General features: G+C 31.4%; 2 protein-coding genes across 2 annotated transcripts in view; both read left to right on the top strand.

Annotated features, from left to right (window-relative positions):
• LOC134726263 (low-density lipoprotein receptor-related protein 1B-like) overlaps nucleotides 1-16,043 on the top strand; it is a 29,979-nt gene extending 13,936 nt beyond the window's left edge. Inside the window, exons 7-14 of the mRNA XM_063590663.1 lie at nucleotides 718-843; nucleotides 1,796-1,921; nucleotides 4,068-4,193; nucleotides 4,519-4,641; nucleotides 4,884-5,012; nucleotides 7,730-7,858; nucleotides 8,837-8,962; nucleotides 15,994-16,043. Coding sequence (XP_063446733.1) covers nucleotides 718-843; nucleotides 1,796-1,921; nucleotides 4,068-4,193; nucleotides 4,519-4,641; nucleotides 4,884-5,012; nucleotides 7,730-7,858; nucleotides 8,837-8,962; nucleotides 15,994-16,043 — 935 coding nt within the window. The remainder of the gene's footprint in view (nucleotides 1-717; nucleotides 844-1,795; nucleotides 1,922-4,067; nucleotides 4,194-4,518; nucleotides 4,642-4,883; nucleotides 5,013-7,729; nucleotides 7,859-8,836; nucleotides 8,963-15,993) is intronic.
• Nucleotides 16,044-21,231: 5,188 nt separating this feature from the next.
• The window catches only part of LOC134724798 (formin-like protein 1), a 36,383-nt gene continuing 31,866 nt past the window's right edge, over nucleotides 21,232-25,748 (top strand). The window contains exon 1 of the mRNA XM_063588050.1: nucleotides 21,232-21,322. The gene's annotated coding sequence lies outside the window, so the exon portion shown is untranslated. The remainder of the gene's footprint in view (nucleotides 21,323-25,748) is intronic.

Raw genomic sequence — 25,748 nt, 5'->3', positions numbered from 1 at the left:
TTACAAACTATTTAACAGTTTCCATATATGGCCTTCAAACTGTTCTGGTCGCTATTTTGGTCAAGTACCACTGATGAGTCTTAAGTAAACAAAACGAGGGTATGGCGTTTAGCACGCCTGGTATCTTTAATGCCTTTAAAAAATCGCTAGGTTGATGTCACTGCTGATGGATATCGTGACCATTATATCACTTACCCAGTAGTTAACATTACCGTATTGTAGGTTTCATAAAATATCTTAAGAACGTTAATTGTCTACATATGTACTTTGTCGATTTATTTCAAAGTCTTTTCTCCAAGGCATTGATATGAACAACATGAGGAAATGTATGGATTAATATTCATCAATTAAATATGCGTTTAAACACTCAGCTGTTCTGAAAATTAAGCTACTGTATTCATGTAATGTTGACCCGTATTTTGCTTTTATTTTTCTTGAATAAATCTCATATCGTTATTATTAGAGTTTAATTTCTATGACGTAAGACATCCGTATTATTTATTTGTTGTAATTTTTCTTAGTATCTTTATTGATGTTTTAGTATCATTATCTAATTACTTTTCAAACTAAATTGTATTAACATTCTCAGGAATCGAAAACGAAATAAAATCATAAAATCCAAATAATTTCATATAATTATGTGTATTTGTCTCTTTGGCACTCACACCACATCTTTTTATATCTATGAATACAATATATGACTTACAAATATTTTAGCCTATTCGTGTATGGAGAAAGAATTGAAGTGTAACAATGGTGTACAATGTATTCACAATGACCACTTTTGTGATGACTACCCCGACTGTTTAGATAGTTCTGACGAAGAGCCAGAAATGTGTAAAGGTTTGTTAAAAGGGAAAACTAATTTACATGAATTTTGGTATTTATGAGTATTGATACATGTAGTAGCATTAGATAGCATAGGGATGATAAAAAAAACACAGTAGTACAAGTTCAACATTTGTTCAAGTATAATGTTAATGTAAATGTCTACCTAAAATCGGATCGTTTATCAACTCGATCTGACCACGTTAAATGAATTTAAAATTGAGAATGGAAATGGGGAATGTATCAAAGAGACAACAACCCGACCATAGAAAAAAGAACAGCAGAAGGTCGCCAACAGGTCTTCAATGTAGCGAGAAATTACCGCACCCGGAGGCGTCCTTCAGCCTAAACAAATATATACCAGTTCAGTGATAATGAACTCCATACTAATTTCAAAATTGTACACAAGGAACTAAAATCAAAATTATACAAATCAAACAAAGACCAGAGGCTCCTGACTTGAGACAATAATTACAATTTAGAGTTTTGCATTTTCGGTAACAAACCGTTTAAAAGAATTAAACCATTGATAACAAAAGCTGTCTTCATTGCAAAGATTGTTATGACATCTCTAATTTTAGGTTTAAAAGATCATAATATGTGCGGGTTTTTGGCATGCTTAGTTCATGCTTGCTTCATTGGATTTTTAGCTGTCATTTTAATTAATGTTATAAGGATAGGAAATATTAACAAGTGGCCCTTAATGTTTTACTTAAGATACACAAACATTGTGCCTGATATAGACGTTCTAGCTTGATAACTATTCACAATAAACTAATCGAACAAACAATGTACTCCTTTGGCATAAAGGGACAAGTTGTGATAGAGAGCTTGACATAAACAACGTGGTCATAACAAAATGAAATGTTGAAACAAAGTTTTTAACTTACGAAAAAACATTTCTCAGTAGTCGTCCTGTCAAACAAAATGTTACATGTATTTCAAATAGTATTTTTTAACTTGGTAGCCAGAAAATGTGACAAATACATGGTTAAATGTAATGATGGTATACAGTGTATATATAAATCCCGGCTGTGTGACAAACGCCCAAATTGCTACGACAAGTCTGATGAAGATGAAGATATGTGTAAAGGTATCACAGTACTAAATTTAAAATGATCCCAAACCAAATGTACAATTTAACAAAACCTTAATATCACGTGCATGACATTTACTCTGTGCCAACTACAAAACACCTGATTAAATATTATTAGTAAACATATGTTAGCTTTCACGATTACTTCAATATTAAAATGCAAATACCTGATCTGTAATTTTCCAATTTTCTCGTATTCCCGATTCTGACATTTTGACTGAGAACATAACTTAATAAGAAAAGAAAAGATTTCATTTGTTTTTGTATTCCTATGAAGCAGAATTATCCAAGGGCTTGTAAAGAAATTAGCCAAGTCTTTTAATTTCACCTTTCGTTATATTGTGATGTACTGTCTCTTAATAATAATAGATTCAGTAACCATTTACATTAAATATATCCAAGTGAACTTGAAATTAAAGATACAACTGACACAAATAAATCTGCTTCATATTTAAACTTTTTTTCTCGAAATAACAACTGATGGAAGGTTGAATACTAAATTGTATGACAACTAAGAACGCGATGATTTTAAGTTTCCTATAGTCAACTTTCCATTTCTGTGTAGCAACATCCCAGCGGCACCAGTATATGGAGTATATGTGTCAAAATTGATACTTCATTCTAGAGATAGCTCAAAGTACGTTGATTTTGTTGAACGAGAAATACTGATTTTTCAAAAGTTGCTAAGACAGGGCTATGAATCAATCAAATTAAGGTCCATCACTCAAGACATTTTACGGTCGTCATCCTGCGCTGATTGGCCAATATAATAAAGTGTGTCAGAAATCATATCTGATATTCTTCCTTAGTCATAATAACCTTCCATCATTACCGAAGTGAACAAAGAAATAACACGACAGGTGCCGTATAGATCCGTATACGGTGCCTGAAATTCTTTCTTTTCCGGAGCACCTAATTTCACTCCCGGTTTGTAGTGAAGTTCATGTTGTGTCTTATTTATTATTTATAACTGTTGGTGTAAATGTCCTTTGGTTTTTTTAGTCTTTGTTTACTCCTTGGTTTTGATTGTTATTGTCTTTTAAACCAATACAACAAACAAATGTAATGATAAAATTTCATATCAGCAGATCTTTGAGCTTGCTTTCAGTGATTTGGAGTAAACCTTTGTTCAGTATGGTTGATTATTGGTGTGCTTTTTTTTTTTTTTTATTAATCAGGTCTCGATATACTGTATTGGGCCTCGGCTACTTCTGGAGTCAATACAGCTCATCTCGAACATAAAAATATAAATTTTGGATTCCGTTGAAAATTTCTTTTGTGACTAGTGTGCATCTTGTCTTTATGCATATAATTTAATAAAATTGAGAATGGAAATGGGGAATGTGTCAATGAGACAACAACCAGATCATAGAAAACAACAACAGCAGAAGGTCACCAACAGGTCTTCAATGTAGCGAGAAGTTCCGCGCCCGGAGTCGTCCGTCAGCTGGCCTCTAAACAAATATATACTAGTTCAGTGTAAAGAACGCCATACTCATTTCCAAATTGTACACAAGAAACAAAAATTAAAATAATACAAGACTAACAAAGGCCAGAGGCTCCTAACTTGGAACAGGCGCAGAAATGCTGCGGGGTTAAACATGTTTTTGAGATCTCAACCCTTCACCTATACCTCTATTTGTTTGTTATTAACGATTAAGTAGACTTTGTTTGAATAGCAGACCTTTAAATGTTAACATTCATCCAAAACGTTGAATATGATTATGTTAAAGGTATGATGACATATCATTATGATAGGTGTGGTCTTTGTGGTCTGTGGCGTTGCACTGTCCAAAAGCTTTGGTGGTTCCTGCATGCAACTTAGTAAATTTTGTTTTTCATTTTGTATCTGTTTTTTTCAAGATATCAACAAAAAATGCATCAAATGTATCTTTATGCTTAATGAGATTGATTACATTTACTTTATTTTGATTAATTCTATTATTCTGTATCAGTTTCAAAAATGTTTAAATTCTTAAGAACAAGCATCGAAATTATGGATTGTTGGTGCATCCGTGTTTATATAGTCTAGGATTTCAAAAGTCCTTTATTTTTAACAAATAGCAAACCACTGTTAAAATATGTGCAGATCTATCGGTGTGTTTTGTTTTTCAAATGCTACTTATATGATTATCTTTTACAGCAAGAACTTGTGACCCGGGTGAGACAAAGTGTGCAGACAATATCACGTGTATCGATCAGCGATATGTTTGTAACGGGGATATAAACTGTCCCGATAAATCGGACGAAGATCCAGTTTTATGCAAAGGTACTGAGATTTCTATGCTAAATGCAAATTCAAGATAAGTGTCTGTGTTGGGCTTTACATTATGTATTCGGGTTTTGTTTTCTGTAATTACTTAATACTTCAGTTTCATTTATATATCTTGTATATTCATTTGATAAAATTTACTGTTTGCAATAGGATGATTTTTTTTAAATAATATGGATGTTCTTATCCCAAGCATAAAAACAAAGCCGTATTTGACACAACCTTTTTCAACTTTTGATCTTCAGTGCTGTACAACTTTGTATTTTTTTTTATTCTGACAAAAGCGTCCATGATGCAATATTGATTTTGATTATAAACATAGATTATGACTGTGGAATTGGAAGGGTAAAATGCCAGAATGGTCAATGTATAAAGGAATATGATCTTTGTAATGGAAGAGTGGCATGTAAAGATGAGTCTGATGAATCAGCGGAGTTCTGCAACGGTACGACATTGTATGCTAATCTAGAACATAATACCATATAAACATGTTAAAAAAACTGTTTAAGAATTTTTTTAAATTTAAAACTAAAAAATCATTACTGATAACTAGTTCAATCCATTTAATATTCCATTCAACTATTATTACACAGAACTATAAAATGCAATTTGATCATTTTAGAGTACTACTGTTAAGTGTTTGTGACAAAAAGTGTATACGTTGCAATGATTGCTGATAACTTTTAGGTTTTGAATGTCAGAAGGGAAGAGTTAAATGCCAGGATGGTAAAGAGTGTATTAATGAAGACAGTATGTGTGACGGGAACGGTTACAACTGTTATGATGGATCGGATGAATCAGAAGAACTCTGTAGAGGTACGAATGTATAGTTATTTAATCAAATACTGTGAACTGTGTCATTACAATTAAGAATTGGATTTCGCTTCAGTTTCAACACAGCAATTGTTTACTTTCCCAAACAAAACTGCAACATTGATATAAATTACATCAAAAGCTGTTCTGTATTGAAAGAACACATTCTGTACACTTTGGAAATACTCTCACGAAGCCATGATATCAGGACAAATATTGATATTTATCATTATTCTATTTTGAGTTTTTTAAGAAAAAGAAAGTAATTGAATGCTTAAAAAATAAACAAAATATTGTTACATCAATGATATTTTCTAAAAGCTTCACAATATCTAAGCTTCATCATAAATATCATAATTATACATAAGATATTGATAAACCTTTATTACATTGGTTGCAATGAATTACATAGATTTCCCAGTTAGATAAAAACCGATAATTTCACATGTGAAATAAACGTGGTTATTTCACTCTCTGACGTCATACAACAATAGGCGTTGCCAAGACGTCAATAACGTCGAAGCAAAACATGCGTAGGAAAAACATATAGTTCCTTACATTTTCTACATTAATTTCATAAAAAAAGCAATTTGACAATGTAATAAAAAGTATAACTAATCGCCGTATTTGGATATCAAAAATAAGACAACTTGTGCCCGAACGTCGCTATGGATTAAACTCGTGCTGCGCACTCGTTTAATCCATGCGTCGTTCGGTCACTCGTTGTTTTATTTTTTGATATTCAAATACGGCGATTAGTTATACTATAATTATCATCACTGTCATCGTAGTCATCTTCATCCTCATCATCAATAATAACGACAACCATACAAAAAGAAAACAGCATTTTACAAATGACATGAATCAGAAGCCCGTATCCTGGTTTTTCTTGAACATGGTCGCTCAAAACCATATATTTGGAAGCCAAGGTTGTAAAGGAACCAAAATAGTTGAAAATATGTATGACCAAACATGTTCTGAAACTAATGACCAAACCCATATGAGATCAAATTTGCCTAAAAGAGTTGAAATTATAGTTTCTAGAATACATAACATTTGGGTTTATAAACAGAGTAAAACTATTGCAGTAGGAAATTTACTGTAAAAATGACCTCATCTGGAAACAATGAAAATTTTATCTTAGTAATATTTGTCCTGTTTTAGCATTATATTCATTATAAATTCACAGGAACCAGTAAAACCAACATGTATATATAATGTTTTCTTCCAAATACAACAAACGATAAGTAGATTTTGCAATAGAAACTTTGTGTAAAATGCTTTGAAATTTTGCCATTCGAGTACATTCCTCGAGTATCAGCTACATTTTGTTGTATTAGCTGTAAACCTCTCCGGGACACGCCATTTGTTCGTATATGTATGCAGCTGAACAGAGAAGTTCATCGAAAAAAAGTCAACAAAATTGATTGGTTAACAGCTAACATTTCATAATTTTGAAATTGAAGTATCAAGAAATTTCAAACGATCCTTAAAACGATGTAAAATTTTAATGCAAATAAATCGGGACGACCGGTCAAGTAATAACGACACATTATTAAAGTAGATAAAAATAGATTTAAACATATTTGTGAACCTTTAATTCATTGTAATGAAAATAATTGTCTTCTGAACATACAAAAAGTTTAAATCGTTTCATTCAGTCAAGCTTAAGGTAAATATTATCAAATTGAAAGTGCGCGTGACAATGATCAGAAAGGTGTGTTCGAAAACTCAGTTGTTGAAAATAGATATATTTTTAGATGATGCATCCATGCTAAGGACTATATGAAACTCTGCAAATATGATGACTGGAAAGGGCTTTCTTTATGCATGAATTTTTACAATCTGTTACCAATATGCAGAAAAGATTTACATTTTCTAAATTTCAGGTTACAAGCCTCTGAAAAATTCTGCTAATTTAAAAAATAATGAAAATCAGATATGTTTTTAACTTCTAAAGACACTGAGGTTTCAACTCCCTCATGCAAAGTTGATTTCAGATGGATTAGGTTATTTTATTAGGTTATTTTTATCATATAGCTCTTCAACTCTTTTGTTTCTCACACATCCGTGGCTATTGAATAATAGGTTTTGAGCATTCATGATGAAGAAAACCCTGGAAAAGCGGTTCGATAGCATGACATTTGTAAAGTGCTGTTTTAATTTTTTGAAAACATTTTGTTTCTGTACAAGTTGTACGTATTTAAATAAAATATGGTTTAACATATATTTGCATAAAACCATGACGACTCTAAAATTTATATCAAAATTAACCTACAAGACTTGCATTTTTAATACCTCCTATAAACCTAACATTTGGGGGAATGTATAATAAATCCTCCATGAGGACTGTATGATCAGTTACATAGACGTTCTGTTTTGCGATAATTTAAATCATTTTTGAAGTGAAATTAGTTGTGTTTGTTTTATAGTGATTAAGATTTTAACACAATGCTGACTGCTGTACACATCCCTACTTTTACATTTTTATTATGCATGTTTGTGTTGCTCACATATCTTTGTCAGTATAAAGGAATAATATGCGACTCTCAAACAAGAGAAAGGTTTAGCTAGCTATCAGATCAGGTTTAATCCACTATTTTTTACATATGAAAAAGCCTGTACCAAGTCAGGAATATGACAGTTGTTATCCTTTCATTTGATGTGTTAGAGCTTTTGATTTTGCCCTTTATTTTATTTTTAATTTAAATGAATTTCAGATTACAAGTGCCCGGATCATGCAGTAAAATGTAGAGATAACATTCAGTGTGTTTGGAAAGCGGTCTTATGCGATAATATTTATAGCGACTGTTTGGACCAATCTGACGAAGACGCAGAATTCTGTAAAGGTAAAATTTATTTCTGGTTTTCGTAACTGAATGTGTGATATTGACAATGTCGTTGAAATTCACCAAATAAATATGTATAGACATTAGATAGAATTTTGTTGGCGCAAACGCATATACAAAAAATGTTAATGACCGAATAGATAAACATGGTAGTAATATGCAAAACAAAACATGTGAGAAAAGAAAATACATATTTAATGAAAATCTATTGCAATAGATTACTTCTTGCATTGAAATAATTTGTTATAATAGAGGAAGATAGTTTATAGAACATTTTAATGAACAAGTTTAAGGATATGTTTTTTAAAGCTGGTCATGGGGAATCGAAGACTAAATTGTCTGCCTTCATGACGCAGACTAATACAGTTGAAGACATGCCATGTTAAAAAAACAATATAATTTATAGTTTATTGTCTTTTAATACAATATCTTACCAGAGATATAAACTAAAGCATATACTCAAATCTACTAAATAACCTTTTTTACACATAAATAACTTAATATCAAATTTAAGTCGAACCTACAATTGGTTTCGACCGGTACTCTTCCGGACTCTTGTTCATATACTTGTTGATTAATAACGGCAGTATCGCCTGCAAATAATCCTGAGCTCTACGTCCTCAAATACACCAAACTACAATAATAGATTGTCATTCCTGAAATGACTGAAAAAAGAGTTTCTTTTTTAAAACGGTATATTACAAATAATTTGCTATTCCAAATTGTTGCAGTATAGTTTAATTTCAAATAATCGGAATAGATTTTTTTTAATATCACAAAGTTTTTTGTATTGATATTTCAAGGAATGATATTCATGTTCAAACTTTCGGTTTTCGATTACAATGTTTCATTTGTTTTTTATCACATCAAATTGTACAGTCTTATGTTGACGAAACAGATGTCAAGCGTAAACAATTATTAGTCTAGTGTCAAATGAAAATAAAGTTCTATTGTTTGACTAACATTTGTTGTTTGTAGCCTATTCGTGTATGGAGAATTGGGTGAGGTGTGAAAATGGTGTTCAATGTGTCCCCATTGCTGCATTTTGTGATAAAACTAATGACTGTACAGATGGCTCTGACGAAAAACCTGAAATGTGTAAAGGTTTGTGTTTTTAAACGAACTTGTATTTGCTTGAATTTTAATTTTGACGAATACAGAAAGGTGACATCAATTTTTGTTGATATTATTCATGAGGTGGCTGAGGTTTTTTTTTCCATCTTGGATTTTCAGGAAGCAGATACAAAATGTAACAATTTGTCTAGATCATTTATGAAATGTGCATATTATGAGAGTAGTATGAATTTAATGTCTAAGACTTTTCATATTAATATAGTAAATCGTGTGTTTTATCATTATTACGACTGGTTTTTTCTTCTTCTATAAAACAAACCAACATTGTTTTTGTTTGATTCCTTTTTAGCCATAGGGTAGATAGGGGTCTTAAATCAAATCCATAGAATTTTTGGATAACCTGTCAAAATGAAGTATCTTTCATGGTTTTTTTTTCAAAAATATAACATAAAGCATGGGTCATTGTGCTTTTTTTTTCAAATTGTAAGATTGTGTTTAAGTTATGCATTGAAAGCCCACATTTGGGTGAAACAAGAAAACTACACCAAAGAATTTTAAGATAAAATATAGCTCTAATAATATTATGCTTCAGATAAGACAAAGACATAATAGGGTTACGGTCGTTTTTGTCGAGCCTTCGACTTTAGTCGAAAAAGCGAGACTAAGCGATCCTACATTCCGTCGTCGTCGGTGTCGTCGTCGGCGGCGTCCACAAATATTCACTCGGTGGTTAAAGTTTTTGAAATTTTAATAACTTTCTTAAACTATCCTGGATTTCTTCCAAACTTGGACAGAAGCTTCTTTATGATCATAAGATAGTATCCAGAAGTAAAATTTGTAAAAATAAAATTCCATTTTTTCCAAATTTTACTTATAAATGGACTTAGTTTTTCTGCGGGGAAACATTACATTCACTCTGTGGTTAAAAGTTTTTAAAATTTTAATAACTTTCTTAAACTATCCTGGGTTTGTACCAAACTTGGACAGAAGCTTGTTCATGATCAGAAGATAGTATCCAGAAGTAAATTTTGTAAAAAAATAAATCCATTTTTTCTGTATTTTACTTTTAAATGGACTTAGTTTTTCTGCGGGGAAACATTACATTCACTCTGTGGTTAAAAGTTTTTAAAATTTTAATAACTTTCTTAAACTATCCTGGGTTTGTACCAAACTTGGACAGAAGCTTGTGCATGATCATAAGATAGTATCCAGAAGTAAATTTTGTAAAAAGATAACTCCACTTTTTCTGTATTTTACTTTTAGATGGACTTGTATATTCTTCCAGTTAACATTAATACATACAGTCTGCAGTTAAAGTTTTCAAAACATTTATTAGATTCTTTAACTATACTAGATTTTTACCAAACTTGGACAGAAGATTCTTTAATACAATCATAAGATAGTATCAAGAGGAATATTTTTATTGATTTTTTTATCATTTCTGTTGAGCCTGCTACTTACAGCAAAAGTAGGCGAGACACTGGGTTCCGCGGAACCCTTACAATTTTTTTAACTACATAATAAAATAGACAAATTCACAACACATTTTATTACAAAAGTCAATTGATCGAGTTATCTCTCCTTGCATCTGAGTTAACTATCCTTAACTAGCATTTTTTTAAGTGTATAAAACAAAAATAATCTGAATTTTGTAAAATACAGTGGAAAATATGATAAAACATATTTTATATATTTATGTGAAAAGTCTTGCACATGAACTACATACTACTCTCGAAATTTGTACATTTCATTAAAGATCTAGACGTATTGTTATCAGCTTATTTAAAAATCAAAGATGGAGGAAGACACCCTCTCTACCTTAAGCGAGTTGAAAATAAATGATACACAATAACAATTGCTTACAACATTGAAAAATCTAAATAATTTTTATAACATTCAGATCAATCCAGGAACCAATTCCAAGTATAAGATTTAAAGATATTTAGTATGTACATGGAAGTGCAGGGGATAAAATTTGAATCAAGGAAATTACTCATTGAAAGATTCTGAAGTGTGATTATTTAAGGAAAGGTTATCGTAGAACACCAGGGAAGGGATAACGTGATAATAGATACCACTAAATATTATCATTGCACTATTTAGAGTTTTCGAAATCTTAAATTCAATTACATAAGATTAGTGTGATTGTCTGTGTCCCCTCATTGTGACGAGCATTTAAGTAAAACATTTTTAACCAGAAAAAAATGTTAAGATATAGAAAATACCAGACACAAGTTGGTTCCTTTTTCCTTTTTCCTTTTTCGATATTCAAATTTTGAAAAATATTACAAGTCCAAACGAAATTTTTTTTTGCTTCAAAATTTTTTTTCCTCAAAATTTTTTTTCCCTCAAAATTTTTTTTCCTCAAATTTTTTTTTTTCTCAAATTTTTTTTTTCCTCAAATTTTTTTTTCTCAAATTTTTTTTCCTCAAAATTTGTTTTCCTTAAAAAAAAAATTTTCTCAAATTTTTTTCCCTCAAAATTTTTTTTCCTCACTTTTTTTTTCACAAATTTTTTTTTTCTCTCATTTTTTCTCTCCTCAAAAATTTTTCAAATTTTTTTCGTTTCCTTATTCAATTTCTTTTTCCTTATTCGATTTTCATTTCCTTTTTCATATTCATTTCTTTTTTCGGTTTCTATTCCCTGAATCGGATTCTATTTCCTTATTGGGTTTCTATTTCCTTATTCGGTTTCTTTTTCCTTATTCGGTTTATTTTTCCTTTTTCAATATTCATTTCCTTTTTCGGTTTCTATTTCCTTATTCAGTTTCTATTTCCTTATTGGGTTTCTATTTCCTTATTCGGTTTCTATTTCCTTATTCGGTTTCTTTTTCCTTATTCGGTTTCTTTTTCCTTTTTCAATATTCATTTCCTTTTTCGGTTTCTATTTCCTTATTCAGTTTCTATTTCCTTATTCGTTTTCTATTTCCTTATTGGATTTTCATTTACTTATTCAATTTCCATTTCCTTATACGGTTTCTTTTTCCTTTTTCAATATTCATTTCCTTTTTCGGTTTCTATTTCCTTATTCAGTTTCTATTTCCTTATTCGGTTTCTTTTTCCTTATTCGGTTTCTAGTTTTTTATTCGATTTTCATTTCCTTATTCGGTTTCTTTTTCCTTTTTCAATATTCATTTCCTTTTTCGGTTTCTATTTCCTTATTCGGTTTCTATTTCCTTATTGGATTTTCATTTCCTTATTCGATTTCCATTTCCTTATTCGATTTCCATTTCCTTATTCGGTTTCTTTTTCCTTTTTCAATATTCATTTCCTTTTTCGGTTTCTATTTCCTTATTCAGTTTCTATTTCCTTATTCGGTTTCTTTTTCCTTATTTGGTTTCTAGTTCGTTATTCGATTTTCATTGCCTTATTCGGTTTCTTTTTCCTTATTCAATATTCATTTCCTTTTTCGGTTTCTATTTCCTTATTTAGTTTCTATTTCCTTATTCGGTTTCTATTTCCTTATTCGGTTTCTTTTTCCTTATTCGGTTTCTAGTTCGTTATTCGATTTTCATTTCCTTATTCGGTTTCTTTTTCCTTATTCAATATTCATTTCCCAAAAAAGGAAATAGAAATCTAAAAAGGAAATGAATATTGAAAAAGGAAAAAGAAACCGAATAAGGAAATAGAAACCGAATAAGGAAATGAAAATTGAATAAGGAAAAAGAAATCAAAATAAGGAACAGAAACCGAATTAGGAAGAAGAAACCGAATAAGGAAGTAGAACCTAATAAGGAAATAGAAACCGAATAAGGAAATAGAAACAGAATAAGGAAATAGAAACTGAATACGGAAATAGAAACCGAAAAAGGAAATGAATATTGAAAAAGGAAAAAGAAACCTAATAAGGAAATGGAAATCGAATAAGGAAATGAAAATCCCATAAGGAAATAGAAACCGAATAAGGAAATAGAAACCGAAAAATGAAATGAATTTTGATCAAGGAAAAAGAAACCGAATAAAGAAAAAGAAACCGAATAAGGAAATAGAAACTGAAAAAGGAAATGAATATTGAAAAAGGAAAAGAAACCGAATAAGGAAAAAGAAACCGAATAAGGAAAAAGAAACCGAATAAGGAAATAGAAACCGAATAAGGAAATAGAAACTGAATAAGGAAATAGAAATTGAATAAGTAAATGAAAATCCAATAAGGAAATAGAAACTGAATAAGGAAATAGAAACCGAAAAAGGAAATGAATATTGAAAAAGGAAAAAGAAACCGTATAAGGAAATGGAAATTGAATAAGGAAATAGAAACCGAAAAAGGAAATAAATATTGAAAAAGGAAATAAATATTGAAAAAGGAAAAAGAAACCGAATAAGGAAAAAGAAACCGAATAAGGAAATAGAAACCCAATAAGGAAAAAGAAACCGAATAAGGAAATAGAAACCGAATAAGGAAATAGAAACTGAATAAGGAAATAGAAATTGAATAAGTAAATGAAAATCCAATAAGGAAATAGAAACTGAATAAGGAAATAGAAACCGAAAAAGGAAATGAATATTGAAAAAGGAAAAAGAAACCGTATAAGGAAATGGAAATTGAATAAGGAAATAGAAACCGAAAAAGGAAATAAATATTGAAAAAGGAAATAAATATTGAAAAAGGAAAAAGAAACCGAATAAGGAAAAAGAAACCGAATAAGGAAATAGAAACCCAATAAGGAAATAGAAACCCAATAAGGAAATAGAAACTGAATAAGGAAATAGAAACCGAAAAAGGAAATGAATATTGAAAAAGGAAAAAGAAACCGAATAAGGAAAAAGAAACCGAATAAGGAAATAGAAACCGAATAAGGAAATAGAAACTGAATAAGGAAATAGAAACCGAAAAAAGAAATGAATATTGAAAAAGGAAAAAGAAACCGTATAAGGAAATGGAAATTGAAAAAGGAAATGAAAATCCAATAAGGAAATAGAAACCGAATAAGGAAATGAAAATTGAATAAGGAAAAAGAAATCAAATAAGGAAACAGAAACCGAATAAGGAAATGAATATTGAAAAAGGAAAAAGAAACCGAATAAGGAAATGAAAATCGAATAAGGAACTAGAAACCGAATAAGGAAATTGAAACCGAATAAGGAAATAGAAACCCAATAAGGAAATAGAATCCGATTCAGGGAATAGAAACCAAAAAAGGAAATGAATATGAAAAAGGAAATGAAAATCGAATAAGGAAAAAGAAATTGAATAAGGAAACGAAAAAAAATGAGGAAATAAAAAATTTGAGAAAAAAATTTGAGGAAAAAATTTTGAGGAAAAAAAATTTGAGAAAAAAAAAATATTGAGGAAAAAAAATTTTGAGGAAAAAAAATTTGAGGAAAAAAAATTGAGAAAAAAAAATTTTGAGGAAAAAAAAATTTGAGGAAAAAAAATTTGAGAAAAAAAAAAATTTGAGGAAAAAAAATTTTGAGGAAAAAATAATTTTTGAAAAAAAATTTTGAGGAAAAAATAATTTTGAGGAAAAATAAATTTGAGGAAAAAAAAATTTTGAGGAAAAAAAATTTTGAAGCAAAAAAAAATTTAGTTTGGACTTGTAATATTTTTCAAAATTCGAATATCGAAAAAGGAAAAAGGAAAAAGGAACCAACTTGTGTCTGGTATAGAAAATGATATTACATGGAAACGCGGTAGTAAAGACTTTCCGTCCAATGTTACTCGGACACTACTCCGTCGGAAGGGGACGACAAATGACTGACCCGTGTTAAGAGAGGGCCATATCTCTTGCACGTAAAAGACAATCTGGTAGATTTCGAAAAAGAGAAGGCTAATGCCGCTACAAGATAGCACTCGCACCCGTGAAAATGTATTAATATAAGTTGGAATAACTTGTTTCCCAATCCACTATAAATAAATATACATGTGTAAACTAATGTTACTTTCCGTTATACAATGTTTTAAGTGTTCACTCGTAGTTGTTCCGTCCAATCGGTTTGAAATGCTCAGAAAAACTTTATAATTTTCTTTCTGGTTTACTTTTTTTATGATAATGATCATATCTAAATAAACATCAAGGTCACATATTGTCCTTAAATGCAATAATTTGAGGGCATTAATTTGATATGAGATTAAAGATGGATACCCGTTTAAGTTCTAGCGGCAAATTTAATGCAAATTCAGGACGTGAAAAGTTTCATGTAGTTTGAACATTAACCGGCGATAATATTAAACTAGATCCACAAGCTGATACTGATTGTAAACGTACTAGTTCACCAGGTAGCAGTTAGCAGGAAGACATGTAACCCCTCCCAGTCTCCTCATTTTAACTCCGACTCTTCCACTCGTTGTCAGTACTGTTTAATATCACGTGCTTAGCGGAGAAGCAGCAAATACCATTTTTAAAGTCTTAAGTTTGGCTCGGCTTAGTTCCTAACCCCCGACCTCGCGCTTGACACCACTAAGGCGGACATAAAGCTAATAGATAAGACAATAATCATTAATTCATAAATTCTGTGACATCCAAAAATAATAATGTCTTATGATCATCTCCCCCCTTTTTTTGGACGATCAATGCATTTGAATAGGGACATATAGTTGGAACCCCCCGCCCCCTTTGACCTGGGTTAGGAACCCTCTTTTTAAAATGGCTGGATTCGCCCCTGATTTGAAACTTGCTATTTGTCATGTTTATAATACTCTTTCATTCTTTATATTTTTTATATTTTTTCTTATGTAGCGACGTATTAAAAAAAACAAACTGAGATAATCAAGAGAATTGTAGTCGTTCAGTTATTCTTCTTATCATAGTTTGAGGATTAAGCAGAACTTTTCAACGACTTTTTGAGTGTAGATAACAAACAAAAATAACCCTTTATTTGCACGTTCGCTACGGAAAATGCTTAAAAGGCTAATATTTTACCACTCTCCCAGATAATGGTGGTGGTTTGAAATTGGCGCATGCACACATGCTTAACCATGCAACGTCAAGTACGTGGCTGTCCAAAGTCGTGAGCTTGTAATTCAGTGGTTGCCGTTTGTTGCTGCATATCTTATTTGTTTTGCGTTTATAGTTAAGATTACTAATCATTTATATTAAACACCGAATGTCTATTTTTTTTCAGATTACAAAGTACCAGAGGAACTATTGACAACTACTAGTGCATTCGGCTAAAAATCTATTGTCTTTAGATAAATTTTAACAATAAAATTATTATTATTCAATTTGGTATTTTAACATTTAATTTTTGTTTTCATTTGCAAGTGAATCGTATACATGTATGTCCTTGAATCAGTTTGTGACAATGTGTGTTTGAGCGAATACAGAATTTGTCTTTCCTTGTATGATCTCACAATATTTATTCTAAATTATCTTATATGATTTAATCATTTCAATACCTTTTTTAAAAGATACAAATCGAGTACATTTTTCGATGCAAAATGTTATTTTCATTCATGTAGATGAGTATAAAATGTATGAATAACTGATACCAATTAAGGTGGTACCTAACACTACAGGGAAATAACTCTGTAAAGTCAGCTAAACGTTTCAATTATGTTGTGTTGTAAGAGGAATATTAAGCTTCTCAATGATCAAAATTGGTGTTCGTCAAATTGCTATATAATCAGTGTAATTTTTCTACTAAAATGGTTGGTTCAAAATTTTTAACATTTTTATAGTTTTGTTAAAGTGTCAAAGTAAATAAAATGTTATGCAAATTAAACGAGTCAAATTAATATAGTGAAAGTGTTGGTACCACCTTAAACGAAACGTCAAAACAAATCTGCAACCGATTCCTTTTGTAAAAATCTGAACATAAAACTCACGATTAATCCAAACGATTCTCATTAAAAACAAGGTGTTACCTCAAGTGCTCCGATGGGTAAGTCGTTGCTGTCCTATTAGTAGCATGCATCATGATACGCGTGCAACACAATCAAGGAACGTACGCATTGGTGGCTCTCGGCTGTTATCTGCTCTTTGATCCGGTTGTTGTCTCTTTGACGTATTTCCCATCTCCATTCTCAACTTTGTTAGTATCTACTTAAAACTGTATTGTCCTGTATTTTATATTCAACAGTTGAACTAATAGACCACTTTCGAGTTCATCCGTCACTGGCAAAAACTCGTCAATTATGCGCGCCTTTATGACGTCATTTACCAGATAGAGGGGATCGCCTGTATCCCTGCACTATTAACGTTCATCAAGCGTCTTAGTGATCGTCACTAGAAATAATGTTTGTTTTGTAAGTACTTATTAATCACAAGCAGTGCTGATTGTCAATTATGAGAACTCAATTTGCTGAATAACTCGTGCAATATAGTAGTATAGTTTTCTAACCACTTGCTCATCATTGGAACGGAAGTGACGATACCCATAAACGCGCGAATAATGTTCACTAAAACCTTAGTTTTTGACGGAAATGCATAGAACTAGATAGTTGTCTATTGTAACTTTAACGGAAGGGGATAGTAACGAGCAGAAATGTATTAGCTTGTTTACACTTAAAGTATTTAGTGTTTACTTGGTCATTTAACAATTCGGCATCTTTCCAATTGTGTTTTGATTTGTAATTCGATTAAATATATTTAATAGAAACTTAATAAGATTAAACGCTAAACATTATTAAGTGGTTAAATCTAATAAACATTGCGGTAAAAGTTATAAGATATAGTGTGAAATAATTCTGGTTAATATATGATAACCAAAATGGACACAAACTGTCAGACTCTGGAATCTATTATATTGTGGCAAAGTAAAGATTTCATATTTGTAAGTAAATATGTATACATACGGTATTGGTTTTTCTCATTGTTGGAGGTCGTACGGTTGAAATCTTTTATTTCTACTTCATTTGAACTTTGGTGAATAGTAGTCTCGTTATGGCAATCATACCTCATCTCCTTATCTTTATATATATATACAACTCGTCTAAACATCAACCCAACAATGTTAGATCTGTAAATTTGCTTTCGCAAATTTTTGGTTCTTCCCTCGCCGGGATTCGAACCCATGCTACTGTGATATCGTGACACCAAATCGCCTGCACTGCAGCCGTCCCGCTAGACCACACGACCACCTGGGCTCTCAAAAAAAGAGCCTTCGGTGGGCATGTGTTACCTTTCCACGTCAGTTTTAATCTAGCGGCGTACTACAGTACATGATATATAAGGCATGAAGATGTTATTGTTACAGATCAGCTAAATTATCTATAGTAAATGATCCTACAAATTAATGTAAGATACAGTCACAGAAAATAATTATATTCATAAGTATGTCTGAGTCAGTGACAACCCTACAACAGATGTATCAATCGGATCGCCATCAATGATGGTGATACATGGCTGTGTACATAATGTATATACAACTCGTCTAAACATCAACATAACAATGTTAGATCTGTAAATTTGCTTCGCAAATTTTTGATTCTTCCCTCGCCGGGATTCGAACCCATGCTACTGTGATATCGTGACACCAAATCGCCTGCACTGCAGCCGTCCCGATAGACCACACGACCACCTGGGCTCTCAAAAAAGAGCCTTCGGTGGGCATGTGTTACCTTTCCACGTCAGTTTTAATCTAGCGGCGTACTACAGTACATGATATATAAGGCATGAAGATGTTATTGTTACAGATCAGCTAAATTATCTATAGTAAAGGATCCTTTTCACAATCTTACAATTATTGAGTTATTAGAACTTTGATCACTACAGGATAATCTAAATTATTAAAATAGATAAGGAAATTTACCAAACAATGGACTCATGTAACATGAAATCTTTCTGATCGGTGTTTTATACATACATTTGTTATTTATTCACAAGAATTTACATTTCTAAATGGCTCCGGCTTTCTCCATGGAATACTGTAAAACAAAATATGCCTACTAATCCATGGATGCCCATTTCGAAATATCTTTTAAATTGTATGAAAATAACTAATTCTCTGATACTCTCGCAGTAAATACACCAATTGTTTTTCCAAACAATAAAATTAAGAATGGAAATGTGGAATGTATCAAAGAGACAACAACCCGATCAAAGAGCAGAAAACAGCCGAAGGCCACCCATGGGTCTTCAATACAGCGAGAAAATCCCGTCCCGATGATGGGCATCAGCTATATCATTAACAAAAATGTGTACAGACTAGTTCAGTGAAAATGGACGTCTTACTACGCTCTGAAATATTTCAATGAACTAATATTAAAAATCATACAAGACTAACATAGGCCAGAGGCTTCTGACTTGGGACAGGCGCAAATGCGGCGGCGTTTAACATATTTGTTTTATATCTCAAACCTCCCCCTATACCTTTAGCCAAGTTTTATAAAACAAACACATTGAAATACGTACAGCAAAACTCAGTTAAAAGAAGTCGGAGTCCGATGCCACAATAGGTAACAAAAGAAACTAAACAAAAAGACAATGGTCCCTAAATTAACAAAGGACTCACTACTAGCAGTTACTGACATGTCAGCTCTAGAACTCACTTAAACTGATTGAAAGATTATGTCATCATCATATGAATATCAAGCCTAATACCTCCCTTCAGTATCATACCATCATAAAATATATGACAAGAACATAACCCGTATCATGTATAATAAATTATTATCAAGCGTGCCGTCCAATGGTACATTACATACTAATCGAGTCTAGAAACATTCCTTTTAACAAACAAAAGAAACTTGAGAATGGAAATGGGGAATGTGTCAAAGAGACAACAACCCGACCATAGAAAAAACAACAGCAGAAGGTCACCAACAGGTCTTCGATGCAGCGAGAAACTCCCGCACCCGGAGGCGTCCTTCAACTGGCCCCTAAACAAATATATACTATGATGTATCTAAATAAAACAATATAAACATATGCTCATCGGGTGAAATTAGTTACTAAAAGTAATAGTTTTGTAATACAATTAATCATTTTCCTTGCGGTTTTTTTTAATTTTAAGTGATCAATTTCTACACTTCAACGAACAAATTGACAGTTTGTCTTTTTCTTTTTCAAAATATTGATATACTATTAAATTGATAAGTGCACTACAAGATGAATGAATAATTTAAAATATTGAGAGTTCTCAGGTTAAGATGTCTACAACTAAATCGATCATATTGTACATGAAAATAAAACACAAGTTTCTGTAGTTAAACGAGTTCTTGTGGGGCTGAACTTTGCTTCACAAATAAACGAAGAAACTGTATGATTTTTGAAAAAGAATTGATGGCAAACATTGTCTTCACCTTTAAATAAGAGGTTGGTCCCGTTAGTTGGAACTTCTCTTCTTGAAATAGTGGTTTAATGTAAATTTTGTCTCAAAAAATAAATTTCCCCAAATAACGTCATGAAAGAAAGAGATATTTTTTGTATTAACGGATTTATATTTCCGTGTTCATTAAGCATCACTGCCTTCAATATTGGTCCTATAAACGGAAAACTTTTTTCTTAAATTCGAAAAATGTTGTGTATCGTTTCTTTTGTTGACTAGTACAGAACTAAAGGGTGGAATTGTTTTTCCAAATTCAGATTGGATTTTTTTAGGAAAACTATTGTTTTTTTATAATTTCGCTGCAATATTTTTTTGTCTCAATTATAATTGCATTTCAACGATAGCAGCTCATATTTCTCTAATACGATCATTATTATTATTATTATTTTTATTAATATAACTCGGTTGATGAGAGTCTTTAGTTAAATAATGACAATGCTTTTTATTAAAAAAAAAAACAAAACTAAATACATCAATCATTTAAAAAAACGAACAAAAAACTGTTCATTATATTTCTTTTCTTTTTTTTTGTCATTAAAATATGCCCTTTAATGAATTTATTGAAATTAGGTTTAACATGCTATAGTCTTACGTGAAAGAAATGAAATAGATACATCTGTTTTATCAGGTTATCTACAAAGTCACCGAAATTCCTATTAACCTCTCGGTAAGTGCAAGTTAGGTCCGATTTTATTCCAGATAAGCTATGTCTTAATTAGTTTCCAAAGGTTTAAATTAAAATGATACGAAAGGTAGAGAAAGGGTTCATCCGGTGTCGATTTCATACCGATAATCGTCAGCCATATTCGATATCACTTTAAAGCACAAATTGAAAGTACAATGTATGTATACGATCCATGCATTAAAAAAATACGATACTCTTAATGGTGTTAGAATTGTAATGTCAGATGCTTGTCGAAGGATCTAATATTACACCTTCACCGTAGGGGAGATACACGCCTTTTTTAAAATATGAATTAAAAAATAGGAAATAAAGCGATTGTGTCAGGGGATTTAATGTGTTCCGAATGTATTCTCTGGTCAATAATACGAATATTTATTACAATTTAAAGGGAAAATCATTGATTATAGGTATTGAACGTTCATACTTCCGACTTTCCATACCACCAACGGATTATTTTTTCAATGAATGGATAGTAATTTATGTGAATGAATTGAAACTGTGAGTACTCTCTATTTTCATGATTTTGTCAAATGTCTAACTTATCTCCTTCTTTTTCAAAATTGTGTATGGATGTTAAAAACATTTTTGTGGTTTGAACGAAGAACTACTTCGTAGTATTTTATTATAGAATCGTCTGCTATTATCTTGTTTTTATTTTAGTTTTTGCAGATCTATTTAGTCTCCCTACATTTTTTGCGTTTACAAGAACATGCAATTACTCTGAAGTTGAAGAATTATTATTCAGCTAACTTCTGCCAGTATTTGACAAGCTGAATCGTACTTGAAAAGCACACGATGTTAAACTCACAATTTAATAATTATGTAATATTGTTCTTGAATTAGGTTTAAAATGTATTCTGTGGTTAATGTAGTGATGGTATGTATGGCTGTATTAGCTACTGAGTCATTCAAAATGTAGGGAAAGGTCGTGCTTTATGTCCGTTACAAAACACTTGCAGCACATATTTAAGGGTTCTAGTGTTGGGATCCCGCTAACATGTTTAACCCCGCCACATTACTTATGTGTGTGCCTGTTCCAAGTCAGCAGCCTGTAAATTCAGTGGTTGTCGTTTGTTTATGTGTTACATATTTGTTTTTCGTTCATTTTTTTACATGAATAATGTCGTTAGTTTTATCGTTTGAATTTTTTTACATTGTCTTATCGGGGCCTTTTATAGCTAACTATGCGGTATGGGCTTTGTTCATTGTTGAAGGACGTACGGTGACCTATAGTTGTTAATGTCTGTGTCATTTTAGTCTTTTGTGGATAGTTGTCTCATTGGCAATCATACCACATCTTCTTTTTATATCGTATATTGTAAATGGTCCACGCGTCGTCAGAACTATATCAAAATTAATATGTTGTTGTAACACTACGGAATATTGGATGCAAAGTATTGCTTGTCAGCAATACGTTTTTAGGTTAATAGTATGTGTTTGTTACCATTTAGTGTTTTAAGGTTTGAAAAGGTTTTCCTAATGGAGTTTATTTAAATGCCTGTACCAAGTCAGGAATATGACAGTTCTTGTCCATTCGTTTTTGATGCGTTTTGTTTTTTGATTTTGCCATGTGATTATGGACTTTCCAAATTGATTTTCCTCTGAGTTCAGTATTTTTGTGATTTTACTTTTTACTGTATTCCTAACAGGTGATTTCTTTTTTCGTTGTGAGGAGTTTAACTGCTTATATGCATATGTGCTTGTAATTCACTACGGCACCATACAATAAAGCTCACATTACATATATATATAGTGGTCAGCAAACTTTTAAAAACACTATGAAAATATAATTAAATAAGATTTTGTTGTTGATTTTCTTATCCTATTTTTCTCCACATACCAAAACAAATGTGTATTAACCAAAGATACCAAATATCTTACATGATAATTTTGTAGTTTTAACACTTTAATGCAATCAAATGAAGGTAATGCTAGACAGTAAAATTGTCGCGGTGTTCCTGGAAATAAGAAAACATAGAAGAAAAAGATCTCTAAATCATATATTATTCATACCAATTTTCTTAGTGACAATACGATATACTATCATAAGACTAAGAACTGCGTGTAAGATTTTTTTTAATATCTGATATTTCAAAATCAATATTTACGCCAGGTTCGAAAGTTTAGTTTCAGTATTAAGACAATAACAATCAAAACCAAGGAGTAAACAAAGACTCACAAAACCAAAGGATATTTACATCAACAGTTATAAATAATAAGAAGAAATAACACGAACTCCACTAAAAACCGGGAGTGAAAGCAGGTGCTCCGGAATGGTAAGCATTTCCTGTACCGTATACGGCACCCGTCGTGTTATTTCTTTGTGCAGTTCGGTAATGATGGAAGGTAATTATGACTGAGGAAGAATATCAGATATGATTTCTGACACACTTTTGTCATAATGGCACTTTAAAATTTAGAGTTAATTGCATTTATCATCATTCGAAACGGTCAATCCACACTATTGGAATAAGTAACAGTAAATAATGTTATTTTCATCTTTTATTCAATTTGGAAAATGAGATCAAAAATTCAAATAATGTGTTTCTGATCAGCAAAAAATATCATGCACCGAAAAACACTTTTGGATATGTCAGGATCCTGTAATGATTCAAAGGACAGCAGAGAAAATACAAAAGGGGCATTATTCATAAAGCTTTAGTTCAATAGAAACTGACAACAGTCACGTTAATAATTATGAAAACCGACAAAATGACAAAAAAACAATTACAAAATACGTTAAGATAAAGTAACACGAACCCCACTTAAACACCGAGGCCGATTTCATGTGATCTGGAAGGGTTATAAGCAGTTCCTGTAAACGGTTATATATTGACATTATAAAAATGGAGATGTGGTATGCTAGCCAATGAGACAATTCTCAACAAGAGACCAAATGACATAGAAGTTAACAATATATGTCAGCGTACGGTCTACAACAATGAGAAAGGCCCATACCACAAAGTCAGCTAAAAATTGACCCGAAATGAAAAATGTAAAAAATTCAAACGTTAAAACTAACGTTCTATTTAAGCAATATATGTACAAAAAATGAAAGAAAAACAAATATTTAACACATCAACATGTATTCCTCAGCTCTCGTCAATATTCAATAATGATCAACCAATTGGATACATTGATTGCGAGGTGTTTGCTTTTTAAACCATTTATTTGAACTTTTTTTTCATTTACTATTGAGAACGAGGATAGATCACCCATGTATTAATAAAACATGTTGGTTCTGGAATATTGGAACCAGGAATGAAAGATAGAAAAATTAAACTTCCAAATAAGGGGGAAAATATGTTGGAGAGGGGGTGATTCATATCCCGAAACTTACCACTTACAAACCCCAAAACAGTTGTCGCAAGGGATCTTCAACGTGCTGTGAGCGTCGTATATTTCACTCCTAGCACGAGTCATAAAAAAAACCACGATCAGACTTGAATGTGTGTTTATACATCCCTCAAAGCAAAACAGAGTGTGAGTTTTAATTAATGACAATATGTGTGAACCCTGTCTACCATTTGATATCGAAAATAAGTCGGGTATGGTGATAAAACTATAAATATTCAAACAGCATGGTTGTTGTCCAAAGCTCATAGTTAAAACAAATTGGAAGCATAGATTGTTAAACATTGAAAATCGTTTTGACAATGGGATTCGTGCTGGTTTGTTAATCAGTCTGCGAGAGAAATGATGAAAAAAATCTGAAATAGTCTTTGATTAATTATAACATTTCTATAAGATGAACCGTAAACAAAGAAAATATTGATTTCTAATGAAACAGACTTGTCAATTTAAAGATTTATCGATGGTTTGAAGATTGTTTAGATTAGTGATGTATCATGTATAAAAAGGGAAAATGTTCACAAACAAACAAAAGTTTTAGTTATTTTACAATCCGGCCGTCATGTTAATTCATCAGGATTAAATCAGAAAACGAGTGGGCAAAAACGTGACACTCTAGCGAAAAGTTATGTTCATTCTCTCCTAAAATGTTTAATGAATATTAAGATACATAAATTTATAAAATGCAAAATGAAAATCGGACCCGATACAAAAATGACAATTCTTCAATATTTGTAATTATTTATTATTATAATATTTACGGGAAAAGTCAATTTTAAAACATCATTATCATGTAGTGGTAGCGATACTTAAAGGGTGGTACTATCACAATCAGTTTGTTGAAACGACACCAAAAAAAACTGTTTGACCCTCATTGTGTGCACACAAATTTTGGGGCAGTCTTGCAGGTTTGAATATGACATACATATGCAAATTGCCAATTCTATCTTTCTCATGTTTTGAATAAAATAAAATAAACACTTTTGAGAAAATTCAGTTCAGTTACTAATATTGGCTGACGATTTCGGCGAAAATTCAGTTCAGTTACTAATATTGGTTGACGATTTCGGCTCGTCCATTCCGGTTTGTCGAGTACGAATTGGTTTTTATGAGAAATAATTTGCCAATATAAGTCAAAAACAATAATTACTAACTATTGATTATATGTTTAGTACTGATCAAAAGAAGATTCGATTACTTTCAAATTAACTGATAATGTCCCAGTATTTGTTGAATAACACGAATGAATACACAGAAATAAGCTTCTAGCCACGTCTTATTGAGTTAGACCTGTTTATTAAATAATCAAATAATCAAAAGCGAAATCCAATTTTCTATTAGTGATATTAAGTGAAAATGTAATTAAGTTCCATAACTAGGGAATACTGATAGTTTGAATGGACGCTTTATAGAGATGTTTGTAAGAAGCTGCAGGACGTGAAATTGATTGCGGGTGTTGACGTGTTGGCCGCCGTTGTTTCAATATAATATACTTGTTCAGTAACTCTGCTTCAGTACAATTTTAACAAACAGTAACGGAAATTCAGTTTTTGGTATAAATGAAAGAAAATTA

This window comes from Mytilus trossulus, chromosome 7, assembly GCF_036588685.1.
Source record: "Mytilus trossulus isolate FHL-02 chromosome 7, PNRI_Mtr1.1.1.hap1, whole genome shotgun sequence".
Lineage (NCBI taxonomy): Eukaryota > Metazoa > Mollusca > Bivalvia > Mytilida > Mytilidae > Mytilus > Mytilus trossulus.
Note: the sequence above shows the minus strand (reverse complement) of the source record. Positions and strands in the feature narration are given on the sequence as shown.